This window comes from Populus nigra, chromosome 1 (assembly GCF_951802175.1).
Source record: "Populus nigra chromosome 1, ddPopNigr1.1, whole genome shotgun sequence".
Classification (NCBI taxonomy): domain Eukaryota; kingdom Viridiplantae; phylum Streptophyta; class Magnoliopsida; order Malpighiales; family Salicaceae; genus Populus; species Populus nigra.
Window position 1 is genome coordinate 30,495,050 of NC_084852.1, and position 15,300 is coordinate 30,510,349.

The 15,300-nt window shown below is 35.9% G+C and overlaps 1 protein-coding gene across 1 annotated transcript; it reads left to right on the plus strand.

Annotated features, from left to right (window-relative positions):
- The first annotated feature begins 2,019 nt into the window (after positions 1 to 2,019).
- Positions 2,020 to 4,188, plus strand: LOC133681211 (uncharacterized). The gene is made up of 4 exons (XM_062104368.1): positions 2,020 to 2,262; positions 2,395 to 2,618; positions 2,718 to 3,731; positions 3,816 to 4,188. The coding sequence occupies exons 1-4, from the start codon at positions 2,020 to 2,022 to the stop codon at positions 4,186 to 4,188; spliced, it is 1,854 nt and encodes a 617-aa protein (XP_061960352.1).
- The last annotated feature ends 11,112 nt before the right edge of the window (positions 4,189 to 15,300 follow it).

The following is a 15,300-nucleotide window of genomic DNA, read 5'->3' on the forward strand; positions in this document are numbered from 1 at the left end:
ATATAACATTTGGTGGGAAGAATCCAAGCCTCGAATTATGTATACTTCACTGAAGATGAATTGGGTCCCGATGGTACTGGACATAACAAGCCACTATACATTATAGTGCGGTGTAAGGATATTTTAATTGGAAAAGTACTCGTCAATAATGGTTCTGCACTGAACGTCCTACCAAGGCATGTGTTGAAAGAAATGCCTATCGATGAGTCACATATGAAACCTAGCACATTGATGGCGAGAGCATATGATGGTTTGCCAAGACAGATAATTGGGACCTTAGAAGTGGAGCTATATGTAGGGTCGCAAATGTTCCTGATAACATTACAAGTAATGGACATTCACCCATCTTACAACATATTATTAGGGAGGCCATGGATTCATGCAGCTAGAGTAGTGGCTTTTTCATTACACCAATGTTTAAAATATATTATGAATGGAATGTTGATAACTGTCAAAGCTGAAGAGACAGTTTCCATGATAAAAAATATAGCCATACCCTTCATTGAAGTCGAAGATTGTAAAGATGGGGATATTCATGCATTTGAAATTGTGAATACAGAATGGGTTCCTGAAGGTGTAGTGCTGAGAAAGCCCAGCATCCCTGAAGTGGCAAAAATGGCTGCTAGATGCTTTTTGAAGAATGGGGCTCCTTTCCAATATAATCCTAAGACTGGACCGATCAAGCTAAAGAGTGTGGATTAAAGATTTGGGCTTGGATATAAGCCCAAGAAAGATGACTACAAACGGGTTGCCCAGATTAGAAAGGAGGCAAGAGTGGCAAGGATTGAAGGAAGAGAGCCAGAAGAAGAAGAATTTGTCATCCCACCGCTCCAAGTATCCTTCCCAAGGGCTACAGAAGTGATTAGATCCGGCATAGTAGATCTCCACATCAGTACCCTGGAAAGCCAAGAAGGAAAGCAGATAGAGGAAGCGGATCTGGAAGTGAAGATGAAGTTCTACCATAGCTTTCCATTCACACCATTGACGAACCCCCTGCAAGATTTTTTGTGCGAAGATTGGCTGAAGGAGAAGTGTACCAGAATTGAAAGATGGAGATTGCCCCTATTGTGTTTAAAAAGTAATTGCTCTTGTTTGATCATGTTTGGATTTGTTTTGCTTTGTTTTGACTTGTGCTGATCTTGTTTAGCTCATGATACCGCAAGATTTTCTATGTTAACTGAGCACTTTTGTTTTAATGAGATCATGCATTTTCTTTGTGTCTAATGTGTCTTCATCCTCTTATCCTCTCACGAATCACATTTACACGAGCACACCTTGCACTTTCAGGAATCCTGAAAGTTCCATCGATTCACAAAACCACTACACTGAGAATAATTGGCCAAACTTTGATAATATGGTTGCAGTGGGCGATGAAGAATGGGAGGAAGAAGATATAAAAGAATTTACTAGGTTGGTAGAAAACTCCGAAAAATCCTGGGAACCTGCTAGTGAGAAACTAGAAGTCTCTTGGAAAATGAGCAAGAAAAGAAGGAACTAAAGATTGGCACCCTTGTTACGACTAAAGAAAGAAATAAACTAGTCTCTCTTTTACATGAGTATGCAGATGTTTTTGCTTGGACTTATGTAGATATGCCAGGTCTAGATACTGACATAGTAGTACATAAAATTCCCTTAATTAAAGGAAGCAAACCAATTAAGTAGAAAACCAAGCGAATGTGCCCGGACATGTTGCTCAAGGTAAAGGCTAAGATTCAAAAATAGTGGGATGTAAGATTTCTAGATGTGGTCCAATATCCTCAATGGGTAGCTAATGTGGTTGTAGTCCCAAAAAAGGATGGCAAGATCCGGGTGTGTGTGGACTATAGAGATTTGAATAAGGCAAGCCCAAAAGATGATTTTCCTTTACCTCACACAGACATTCTAGTTGATAATGCTGCAAGAAATGCCACATATTCTTTTATGGATGGGTTCTCTAGTTATAACCAGATAAGAATGGTGGAAGAAGACAAAGAGAAGACCATATTTGTCAAACCTTGAGGAACGTTCTGCTATAAAGTAATGCCATTCGGATTGAAGAATGTTGGAGCCACATATGAAAGAGCAATGGTTATGTTATTCCATGATATGATGCACCGAGAAGTGGAGGTTTATGTGGATGACATACTTGCAAAATCAAAGAAGGAAGAAGATCATGTGCAAGTATTAAGAAGACTATTTGAAAGGCTGCAAAAGTACCAGCTAAAGTTGAACCCTGCAAAATGCTCATTCGGGGTAAAAATAGGAAAATTGTTGGGCTTCATAGTAAGTGATCGAGGAAAAGAAGTTGATCCTGATAAAGCCAAAGCTATTTAAGAGATGCCTGCACCTAAGACAAAAAAGGAAGTAAGAAGTTTCATTGGGCGCCTAAATTACATAGCTCGGTTTATATCTCAGCTAATAGTGACATGTGAGCCAATTTTTCGCTTACTCAGGAAGAAAAATCCTGGAGTATGGGACAATGACTGTCAGGAAGCCTTTGATAAAATAAAGAAGTATTTGCAAATTCCACCGCTGCTAGTACCTCTAACACTAGGGAAACCTTTGATCTTGTATTTGACAGTAACAGAAACAGCTATGGGCTGTGTACCGGGACAACATGATGAGTCAGGAAGGAAAAAGCAAGCTATTTAGTACTTGAGTAAAAAATTCAATGACTGTGAGTCAAGATACACAACAATTGAAAGGTTGTGTTGTGCCTTGGTTTGGAGTGTGAAAAGGCTCAGGAAGTATATGTTGTACTACACAACCTGGTTGATTTCAAAATTAGATCCACTCAATTATATCTGTGAAAAACCTTACCTGTCAAGTAGAATAGCAAGGTGGCAAGTGTTGTTGGCAGAATATGACATTGTCTTTATGACAAGAAAAGCTGTAAAAGGAAGCGTAATCGCAGATCATCTTGTAGATCATGCCATGAAAAACTATGAGCCTTTAAACTTTGACCTCCTAGATGAAGATGTGATAGTAATCGAGAAAGGAGGTGGGGAAAGCGATACGTGGACCCTTTACTTTGATGGTGCAGTAAATGTATCAAGAAATGGGGCAGAAGCGGTAGTAATTTCCCCAGAAAATAAGCAGTATCCTGTTTCAATAAGGTTACTGTTTGAATGTACCAATAATATGGCCGAGTATGAAGCCTGCATTATTGGCTTAGAAGCGACATTAGAACTTAAAGCCAATAAGCTTGAGGTCTTCGGGGATTCCTTGTTAATCATTTGCCAAGTCAAAGGTGAGTGGCAAACCAAGGATGAGAAATTGAAGCTGTATCAAAATTATCTCTTGAGGTTAGCTAATGAATTTGAAGAGATCAAATTCACCCACATAAGTAGAGATAAGAATCAGTTTGCTGATGCCCTGACAACCTTAGATTCAATGACACAAGTCGATATCAGAAGCAAGATCCAGCCAATAGATATCGAAGTTAGAAGCTTCCAAGCCCATTGTTGCTTAATTGAAGAATCTCCAGATGGGAAACCATGGTATAATGACATCAAGAAGTTTCTCCAACATCGAGAATACCCTCAAGGGATTTCCAAGACAGATGAAAAGACTTTGAGGAGAATGACCAGGAATTTTTACTTAGATGGAGAAATTTTATATAAAAGGTCATTTGATGGGGCCCTACTCTGGTGTCTGAATGAAAATAAGATTGAACAAACATTAAAAGAAGTCCATGAGGGGATTTGTGCTACACATGCTAATGGGCATACAATGGCAAAACAAATACAAAGGTCAGGATATTTCTAGTTGACCATGGAGAGAGTTTGTATAGCTTATGTGAGAAAATGCCATAAGTGTCAGATATATGGTGATAGAATAAATACGCCTCCAACACCTCTGTTCAATATGATCTCACCTTGGCCTTTTGATATGTGGGGTTTGGATGTTATAGGGCCAATCAACCCTAAAGCAAGCAATGGACATAGATTTATTCTGGTGGCCATCGACTATTTCACCAAATGGGTAGAAGCCAACTCTTACGCCCATGTAACGCAAAAAGTAGTCAAGAGATTCATTGAAAAGGATTTGGTTTGTCGTTATGGTTTGCCAATAAGATTGGTAACTGATAACGCTCAAAATTTCAATGGGAAGTTGATTGACGAACTATGCACCAAGTGGAGGATTAAACACCTTAATTCTTCCCCTTATAGACCAAAGATGAATGGGGGTAGTGGAAGCAGCCAATAAGAATCTCAAAAAGATCATCCAAAAAATGGTGGTCACCTACAAGGATTGGCATGAGATGCTCCCATACGCACTTCATGTGTACCGCACCACAGTTAGAACTTCTACAAATGCAACCCCATATTCTTTAGTGTATGGAATGGAGGCGGTCATGCCCTTAGAAGTAGAAGTCCCATTACTACGGATCTTGAAGGATGCAGAACTGGATGAATCAGAATGGGTGAGGTTAAGATTTGAGCAACTAAACTTGATTGAGGAAAGAAGACTAGCAGCTGTTTGTCATCACCAGTTATACCAAAGCAGGATAGCAAAGGCTTACAACAAGAAGGTCAAACCAAGGGCGTTTAAGGAGGGAGATTTGGTGTTAAAGAAGATCTCATTAGCATTAGGAGAAGATCAAAGTAAATGGGCACCAAACTACGAAAGACCATATATGGTGAAAAAGGCTTTTTCTGGACGGGCCTTAATTCTGACTAATATGGATGGAATGGATCTACCTAGACCTGTAAAATTAGATGTTGTAAAGAAGTATTATGCCTGATGTATTTTTCTTTATCATTCAATAAAATTGAAGTTTGGCCAAGATTTCTTTAGTGTGCTTTCCCTAAAAAAAAAAAAAACTATGCATGATCTCATGTTTTCACAAGGATTTTTGGGAAATCAAAGTTTTAATAAAAAAAATCAATCAAATTGGTGTTTGTTCGAACAAACAAGTTCTGAAAATTCAAGTGATATCTTAACTACTATCAAAACAACCCAAATGCCATGAAATGACTTCAAAGCTGAGTTTTGGCTGCATGAATAATGAGAAACCATTTCGCATATTTGCATTAGAGAAAACAAATCTTGTCGATTCTGAATGCATGCATTTGAAATGAAGAAAGACCATTTTTTATCATCCTTTCACAAATTCTAAAAATCCCTTGCAGTCCCTTTTTGAGCCTAATGCATTTTTCTTGAAAGATAACCGTGGCTAGGATCACACCCTACACTGTAGGGAAAGTGCAAAAAAATCCTTAATGACTAAAAATGCCCACACAACCCTAGGGGGCATAAAAAAGTCCTTAATGATAAAAGTGCCAAAACAACACTGGTGGGCATGAAACAAAATCCTCAATGATCAAAAGTGCCCAAACAAAGCCAGGGGGCATAAAAAAAAAAGAGGTCAAAAAGATTTGAGAGTGCCACAAAAATCACTAATATAATGATGCTCAAAACCAAAAAGAAGAAAAAACCTAACATTGGGGGGGCACGGTGGACCATTTTGCAAATCAATTCCAAGGTACAGAAATGTATGAACAAAAAAGGAGTTTGGGATATAAGCACTAGTTATCCTTAGTCTTAAAGTCCCTTAAACACCTTTTGAGCCTAAATATCCTTTTTCTTCATAGCCAAGAGCCAAAGCCTACATTACGTGCTCAATCAAGCCCTTTATGATTAAAGGCAAGCAATCTGGATCGGTAAGCTTTGCTTTCCTATATGAAATAAGTCATTATTCATGCAAGCAAAATGAATGCTTTGAAAACTGGTTCTTTGAAACCCTCAAATTGAAGCTTGAACCCTTTTGACCAATCAAACATCACTTCACTTCACCAAAAACAAAACAAATTTTTTTCAACACTCATGCAAACCTATCCATGAAAATTGCTTGAATTTTTCAGAACAAGTTTGTTTTGAACAAACATCAAAATGATTTTTTGGAATAGCTTTGAAATTCCAAAAATTCTTCATGAAAACAACCCCTTGTAAATAACCAAATCTCCTTTCACATAACCTTATCCCTAAAGAAAACCCCAAACAAACACTTGCGGGCATGATCAAATGAGGGGCAATCCAGCAAAACACATAAGGTTGGCTCCAGGATTCCCTTTCTAAGAAAATAAGAGATATAGTGAGATGACAATTCTTCAAATAAAGATTTATGGGCAAAGAAGTATGCTCATGCCATACCCTTACCAGAGGTTAAGATCATAAGATGTGGCTCAAGTAAGTAAGAGTATGAAAGCCATCGAAGCTTACTATCAGAGACTCAAACTTTTGAGAAAAGGAAAACTTCATAAAGAAAAGGGGGGCTTATACATGCATATTGATCATGATGCATTACTTTCATCCTTGACAGATCAGTGTCTCACCATCACCTCTTTTTAAGCGGGCTGTTGAGTCCTCATCATTTAGATAATGTGCTTTCTAGCCCTATCTTCCTTCTCTTTGAGTGCGCCCTCGAGCCATCAAACATTCTAGCTGGTGCACCTTACAACCTTACCTCTTTTGAGTGTGCCTTTGAGGCCTTACCTCTTGGGTAGTGTGTTTTCTAACCCTGCCTCATTTCGAGTGCGCCTTTGAGCGCTCATCCCATGGGTAGTGCGTTTTCTAACTCTACCTCCTTCCGAATGCGCTTTTCAGCCCTCGCTCCCCTTCAAGTCTTATCTCTTTTCAAATGCTCATATGAGCTCCCGTCTTTTGAATAATGTGCCTTTGAGTCCTATCATGTCATTCCTTCAAGACATTTCATTTCTTTTCACATGGGCAGGTCACCCATCACAATCATACCTCTTTGAAAACTCTTTTCATCTTCCATTTGGGTTGTTTGCCCATTACAATGAAACCATTTTGAGAAATTTTCGCATTTCTCACCACTTTGAAAAATCTCTGTATTTTTCACAATTTTGAAAAATCTCTGAAAAATCTTTGCATTTTTCACCCGGGTAGGTCGCCCATTACAATAAGACTATCTCAAAAAACTTTTTTAATTTTCTCTGGGTAGGTCACCCATGACAATTCGACCACTTCAAAATCGCTGAATTTGCAAAAGAGAAATCTTCCAGTTTTTACTCTGAGTGCGCTTTCTAGCCCTAAAAAAGATTCATCATTTCTCAATATGATGAGTCCATCATCTTTCATCCTTCTTTTTCTTTACAATGCTTACTACCTAAAGTCTCTTACGACACTTTCTATCATAAGCATTGCAAAGAGGGGGGTAACTGTCATAACTCAATTCTGGGTTATGCCCAAAAATAAAGAAAAAAAATGCAAATTCAAGGTCAAATTAAATGGTTATTGGATGAATTTCCATAAAAATTAAGCCCAATGACATAATTGAATTTTTAATAGGTCAATTTCATTTAATCATGGGCCAAATTAAATTTTAATTATGTTTAAGAATTAATTTGGGTCTAATTGAAGCATTTAATTAACTGCAAGGACTTAATTATAATTATACTTTAAATGGGTCAAATTAATTTTATTTGGGGCTTAATTGGTGAAAATTTAAGTTTGAGGAATTTTAAGAGACCAAATTTAATTTTTACCAAGTTATTTGATTGAAATTAGGGGCCAAATTGCAAGAAAATTGAAGTTTTGGGGTTAATTAGGGGTTAAATTGAAGAAATTCACAGCCAGGGACCAATTTGTAAAAGGCATCGAACTATAGGGGCCTAATTGACAAAAACCGGGGACTAAATTGAAGAAATTGAAAGTTTAATGGTCAATTAGGGGTTAAATTGACAAAATCCAAGACCAAGGACCATATTGCAATAGGCGCGTAACTTTGGGGTTCCAATTGAAGTTTATCAGGGGGTTAATTGCATTAAATCAAAAGTTTAGGGACAATTAGGGGTTCAATTGCAAGAAATTGAAAGCTGGAGGACTAAAATGAAAATCTATTAAAATCCCTAATTCAGGCCAAAACGACGCCATTTTCCTTATATAAAAAAAGGGGGACCAGACGACGCGTCGTCTGGTCACTATTCATTATCTTCCTTATTTTTCCAGAAAATCTGGTCCGATCACCTCCTTTGCATGTGCATTTAATGCACTTAATGTCCATCAAATTTGCCAAACCGTGCACAAAACTGATCACCAGACATCCCTCTATGTTTGGGTATGGTCGTCACCGACTCACTGGCACATAAACGGACGTGGAACCACTCCAAAAAGGTCACCTTAGGCAGCCTGCAGCTGCAAATTGACAGTGCACTATGCCTACTTTGAGCCAATGGTTGGGATCCTTCCCAATCGAATTAAGGGCTGGAATTTGTTCCCTTGTGAAGACAAGATTACCCTCTTCCACCCCTATAAATAGGAGCAGATTTCACGTTCTGAGGGAGAAGAAAATCGAACTCAAAGTTGGCCGAAAACCAGCCTTCCCTACCTATTTTTCCTGCAACCGACCTCTTCTTTGCCTTCTCTCTCCACCGTGGCTTTCAGCCACCACCATCTTCATCACCCGTCTTCTCTCCATCATCCCCACCTCAGTAGTCATCAAACCATCTCACTTGGTGGTTGCACCACTTCTCTCTCTCTCTCTCTCTCTCTCCTCTGTAAAAATCTTCTTCTCCGCCACGGTGACCTCGGTAGCAGCGGCAACAGCAGAAGCAGCGGCTACCACCTTGCTCAGAAGCTCTTTTCCTTCCCAAAGACAGCCAGGGTAGCAGCTCTCTCCTCAGCCACTCCGACATTTCCAACCGCGAGCTTCCTCTCCTTCGCAGGCCTCTGTTGTCTTCCTTTTCCAGTGGTGACCAGAGCCAGCCATCGGCCTCACCACCGCAGCCACACCGTGTGCCACCGGTCAGGACACCAGCTCCCTCAACGCCATGTAAGCTTCCCTCATCCCTTCTTCTTCTTCCCCCCTTTCTCTGTTATCACTGCACGTGAATAGTACAACGTGAATTATAATTCACGTTGCACTGTTTCGTGCAACTTTGTCACTGGGCTGCCAGTGACTAAGTTGCTTCGGGCTGGACCTGTTCTAGCCCAGCCCAGTTGGCTGGGCCGGGTCCAGCCCGTCCCCAAAATAAAAAACAATATGTTGGGCCGAGTTTGGCCCAACCCTTTTGGGCCAATGACAGCCCACCTATTTTGGGTCTGTGTTTGTAGCAGCCTACATGTTTAAATAATATTTATTTAATTAATACATATAAAAAAATAATAAAAAATAAATATAAATAAATAAAACATTTTCAAAAATCCTTTCAAAAAAATTTGTGATTTTCTCAAATATTTTTCTACCAATTTTGCATAATATTGGGTTGTATATTTACACTGTAAAATACAAATCCGGTATTAAAATACCCGGTTTTCTTTGAAATTTTTCATATAAAAAAAGCTCGTTTTAAAAAAAAATAAAAAATGTATTTTGTTACATACGGCTAAATCCTAAATTTTTCCAAAGCATATTTTTTTCATAAAAAAAATGCATCTTTTGTTCACGTTTAAAAATCAAAAATGGATATCGTAACCAGTTTATGATTATCCTTTAGGATTTGGCCAACATGTCAAAAATCTTTTTCAACCTTTTTTTTTAGGGGTCTAAATGTAGACTTTAATATTTATGGGGTTTAAAATTACACGATAAAGTACACCATCAAGTATTAAAGATACAAAGTGTAAAAATGCTAAGCTGAAATTCAGATTTTAGAACGGTTAGGATTTAACCTGATAAGGTAGAAACTCCCTCATGAAGGGAGATCTGCCTTGAACCTTAGAATAGAAACTCGACCTAGAAAAACAATCAAATAACAATGCAGCTTACCTTAGGTAGGGTGCACTGGGGGTGATGCATCTTCCCCTTGCACAACCAGTCCCTTACCCAGACTCTCGCAGACCATAGGTTCCTAGTGACCATAATACTAGGTGGCGACTCCTAAAAACTAATCATAATTTTATGATTAAATCCAAAAAACCTTCCCAACACAACACCCCTCATCAGGAGGCACGCTAGGAGCCTCTGCCGTCGCCAGACGACGTTGCGCCCCCCGCGACAATAATTGAGGATATTTTAATTTCTGACTCCACGGTTTACGAGCCGTGAAAGTATAAAACACTAAGGCAAACAATAGGCTTTTAAAGCACTCTGAATTTCCTTAGATTTCTAAATTTTTATCCCTCTTTCTTGCAATTTACGAGTTGCGAATTTTTGAAATACTAAGGGAAAAATGAGCTTTTAAGTACATTGAATCTCCTTAGATTTCTATCTTAGGTGTCTCTTAATTCATAGGTTGTAAATTTAGTTCAAATCAAACACAAATTTCAAGAGATTTGCATTGGTTCTCTTTGGCACTCTATAGACATATCTAAAGGTATGATCCATATCGGCCAAGGGTTCTTTCTTTTAGACTTTGAATCTAATTTTGTTCATCACAGCAAACTTATCCTAGGAAAACTGATGGAATTAGAAAAATCAATACCATAGCAATTATAAACCAAACACCAAGCAACTTACCTTAGGTAGGGCGTACTAGAGGTGCTAAAACCTTCCCTTTATGCAACCAGTCCCTTGTCTTAGAATCTCTACTCCTTTTTACACAAAACAAAGACCCCAAAATCGATTCCCCGCTCCCGGGAAAGGTCGTCGCTACGTCATGCTCTCACGAGGGTGCGACAACATGAATAAGGAAAGCACTAAATTTCTGAAATAGCTTGAAAAGAAAGGTATTTCAATCTCATTTATTTATTATGAATCTAATATGGTTGATGTTAATTATAATACATAGTGGATTGATTTTGGTTCTACAATCCATATTTCAAATACCTTGCAGGATATGATAAACCTAAGGAAACTAGCGAGAAATGAGCAAAACATCTATTCAAGAAATAACATGTGTAGGCTATAATAACATGCTATTTAACTCTAAGTAATGGTTTTTTTTTAGAGTTGGAAAGGACTTTTGTAGTTCTAATATTTTCTAGAAACTTGATTTCAGTTTCAAGACACATTTTAGATATTCCATTAAGTTTTTAGAAACTTTCTGATGCGATCCCAGCACTAAAGGATCCATTAGAGGTTCCAGTTGGTCCAGTTACAAGGCTTAGAGCTAAGAGGTTCAAAAAAGCTTTCAATGGACTTCTTCAATATACATGGGCTAAGGTGGACTTCAAGAGGATATTAAATAATGAGGAGCAAGTTGTTATTAATCTGATTCATGTTCAAGAGGGGCTTGTTGGTGGAACCAAGACCATTACACAAGGATTGAGAGAAGAAGACTAGATTCAGACAGTTTGACCTTCACTACCTTTTTTTTTATATAATAACTAGAGCTACAGGTCGAATTTGGAGGTGATTCTAGTTAAGATATAAACTAGACTTCCATACCTTTCCAACGATATATGGCACACCTTCTAATTATTTAAGACGAAAGAGAACCATTCGTTTGAAGTTGGGCTTTGCTGTTGCTAAACAGAATGTGAAAATAACCGAACTTGTCTAATTAAATTAGTTGGGCCATTAAACTTTCTTTATTTTATGAGGAAACACTTGTTTGGGTTTTAGACTTGTTTATTTTATTTATTTTAATTAGTTTGGGCTAGGTTTAGCTTGGGTTGATTATTATTTAAATTGGGTTTATATGTGACCCATTAGGGAAACTAGGGTTTTTGGCTTAGGGTATAAATACTCTTGAGAATAATTTTCAGCACACCTATTTTTGGCTAATAATATTCTGATTTTTGTCGACTTTTATTTGTCAATTTTGGTTTTTGATTGAACTTCTAACTCTTCAAAGAATTGACCAATCTTTGTTTTGAATTTATACTCCTTTTGCTCGTCTCCAGGTGTAGGCGTTGTGATTGGGTTGATTTATAGTCTTATTGCCTTGAAGCATGTCTTCCATTGTGATAAGCTCATCCTAATTTCAGCAAATTTGGGTTAGATAGATCTTGGGTTCGCGAATTCCATTCAAATTCCGCTAGGGTTTGCTTCACTTTCAGTTTATTTTATAAATCTGATTGTGTTAGCAATAATATTTTTTCTAATGGTCTTTATTGCATTAATTTATAAAACAATACCATTTATAGTTCAATGTATGCTTGCACTGATATTAAAAGATGTGTTATTAATAAAGATTCCTCTATGTTATGGCACTAAAGATAAGGATATATCTCCATAGAGAGAATTAAGAGATTAGTAAATGACGAGATACGTAGGACTATTGATTTTACTGACTTTGAAACTTGTGTGGATTACATTAAGGAAAAGTAAACCAATAAGTCAAAAAAGGTGCTAATATGAGTTCAAATATATAATAAATCATTCATATTGATATATGTAGTCCAAACATGGACTCACACGGTAAAAAATACTTCATCTTTTTTATGGAGAAATAACTCACAATACATGTATCTTTACTTGCTTCATAACAAGAATGAAGCAATAGATGCCTTTAAGATTTTTTTAGGGTGAAGTAGAGAATTAATGTGGGAAACAAATTAAGGTTATGAGATCAGATAGAGGTGAAGAATATTATGGTAGATATATAAAGGACGGACAAACACCTAGTTCATTTGCAAAGCTTTTTCAAGAGAATGAGATAGTTGTCTAATACATTATGCCCGGTTCACCAAACTAGAATGATGTAGCAGAAAGAAGAAACCAAACATTATTAGACATGGTATGGAGTATGCTTGGCAACTTTAATCTACCTAAATCATTATGGACTGAAGCACTAAAGACGACAATGTACATATTAAATCATGTTATAACTAATGTTGTTTCAAAAACACCATTTGAGTTATTAAAAGGTTGGAAATTGAGTTTACGATATATGCGTGTTTAGGGATGCTCATCTGAAGTAAGAATTTATAATTCACAAGAAAATAAGTTGGACCCAATGACCATTAGTTTGTATTTCATTAGATATGTTGAAAGGTTTAAAAGGTACAAATTTTATTGTCCATCTTATAACATTAGGATTGTGAAATCAAGAAACGCAAAGTTTCTTGAAAATGACTTAATTAGTGGGAGCAATCAACTCAAGAACATGTTTTTAAAAAAAGATCATTCATAATCACAACCTTCCACATCAAGTGATAGATTGGTTATTGTTCACAACATCCCTCGAGTACAAACTGGTGTTGAATGACTAATCATTGAAGTTTCTTAAGATGTTAACAACATTCCAGTAGATCAGGTAGTTCAAGCATTACCAAGAATTTTTAAACAACTAGTTGAACCAAATACTTTTCAAGAAGAGGATGGTATAACATTGAGAAAATCTACTAGAATAAAGAGATCAACAATTCATAATGATTATATTGTGTATCTACAAGAATTTGACTATAACAGTAGAGCAAAAAATATTCTTGAATCATCTTCACATGCTATAAGTTGTAAAGAATCAGAATTCTGGTAAAATGCCATAAGTTGTGTATCTTTAAGAATTTGGGATCTTGTTAAGTTGTCTAATAATGCAAGAGCCATTAGATGTAAATGGGTCTTTAAAAAGAAATTTACTCAAAGATAAACTTATTGGGCAACATTGAAAGATACAAGGCAATACTCGTTGCTAAGATATTTACATAAAAGGAAGGAATTAATTACAAAAAAAAAATCATTTGTATTTCAGAAAGATTTTCTATGCATTATTCTAGCATTAGTAGCACATTTTGACTTAGAATGCAACAAATAGATGTGAAAACTGTATTTCTTAATAAAGATATAGAGAATGAGGTTTACATGAAACAACCTAAAAGATTCTTTTTTAGTGATGGTGAGCATTTAGTCTGTAACCTCAAAAAATCCATATACATTTTAAAAGAAGCATCCTAACAATGGTACTTTAAATTCCATGATGTAATTTTTTCATTTGGATTTGTAGAAAACATCATGGATCAACGTACATACCAGAAAGTCAGTGGGAGTAAGATTTTTTTTCTTGTTTTATACGTGAATGATATTCTATTTGCAACAAATGATAAGGGTTTGTTGTAGAAAGTGAAACATTTTTTTTTTTATAAAAACATTTGACATGAAGGATATGGGTGAGGCATATTATGATGTCATTGACAATAAGATATATAGAGACATTTAAAGGCGTTTTAAGTTTATCTTAAGAAACCTATATCAATAAATTTTTAGAGAGATTTTGAATGAAATATTATTCACCAAGTGTAGCTCTTATTGTAAAGGGTCGAGAATGATCTTGAAAGGGAACAAATAAAGGACATTCCATATGCTTTTGTTGTAGGTAACCTGCTATATGATCAAGTCTGTAAAAGGCTTGACATTGCATTTATTGTTGGAATGTTAGGATGGTATCAGAGTAATCTAGGTATATACCACTAGATAGCTATAAAGAAAGTAATGAGGCACCTTCAAGGAACTAAAGACTATATGTTTATGTATAAATGAACAACAATCTAAAAACAATTGGCTACTCAGATTCAAACTTTGCTGGTTGTGTTAATTCATGCAAATCAACATCAAGACATATTTTTATGATGGTCAATGGAGTTGTATCTTGGAGAAGTGTTAAGTAGACTTTGACTGCTACCTCCGCTATGAAAACCGAGTTTGTTTTTTTGTTTTGAGGCTAGTACACATTATGTATGTTTAAAGAATTTCATATTTGAACTTAGAATCATGAATTCTATTTTTAGGCCATTAATAATATATTGCGACAATCCAACTATTATTTTTATGGCTAAAAACAACAAAAGTGGTAGTCCAAATAAACATATTGACATCAAGTATTTAGTCACAAAAGAACATGTTAAGAAAAATAAAGCGGTCATTAAGCACATTAGTACCTAATTGATTATTGCAGATCCTTTAACTAATGGCATGCCACTGCTTAAATTCAAGGATTATGTAGTGAAAATAAGATTTGGTTCTATTATGTGATTTTAGTTGTAAAAACTATATTATTTTTAAAGAAATTCTAGTTACTGTGATGTTTTATCATATTTATATGCACATTAATTTATTTGAGAAAATTTATTTGTATAGAACTATGAATAAACATAAGGTTTATTTGTTAAGTAAAGTTGCCACATGTAGAATAATACTTGAGAAATTATATATATTGTAATACATGGAATGTAATATTCGTTATTAAATGACTTATTTCATGATTCATCTATTTATTTTTTAAAAAAGTTAAAGGATAAGGTTAAGCTAAGATGTTGGGTTAAAATGGAAGAATATTAAAGTTACGAATAACTAATCCCTATTAATATGGGATTCAGTTTCTTCAAAAACTTTAATTTGGTTAAATAAATTAACTCTCATGTTAAATGATAACAAAATTATATATCAATTAAGAGTTTAATGGAAATTTTTTTATATAAATATAAGCTTTTGGTTTTTAAGCTTACACACTAATATATAGATTTTTATCTAAA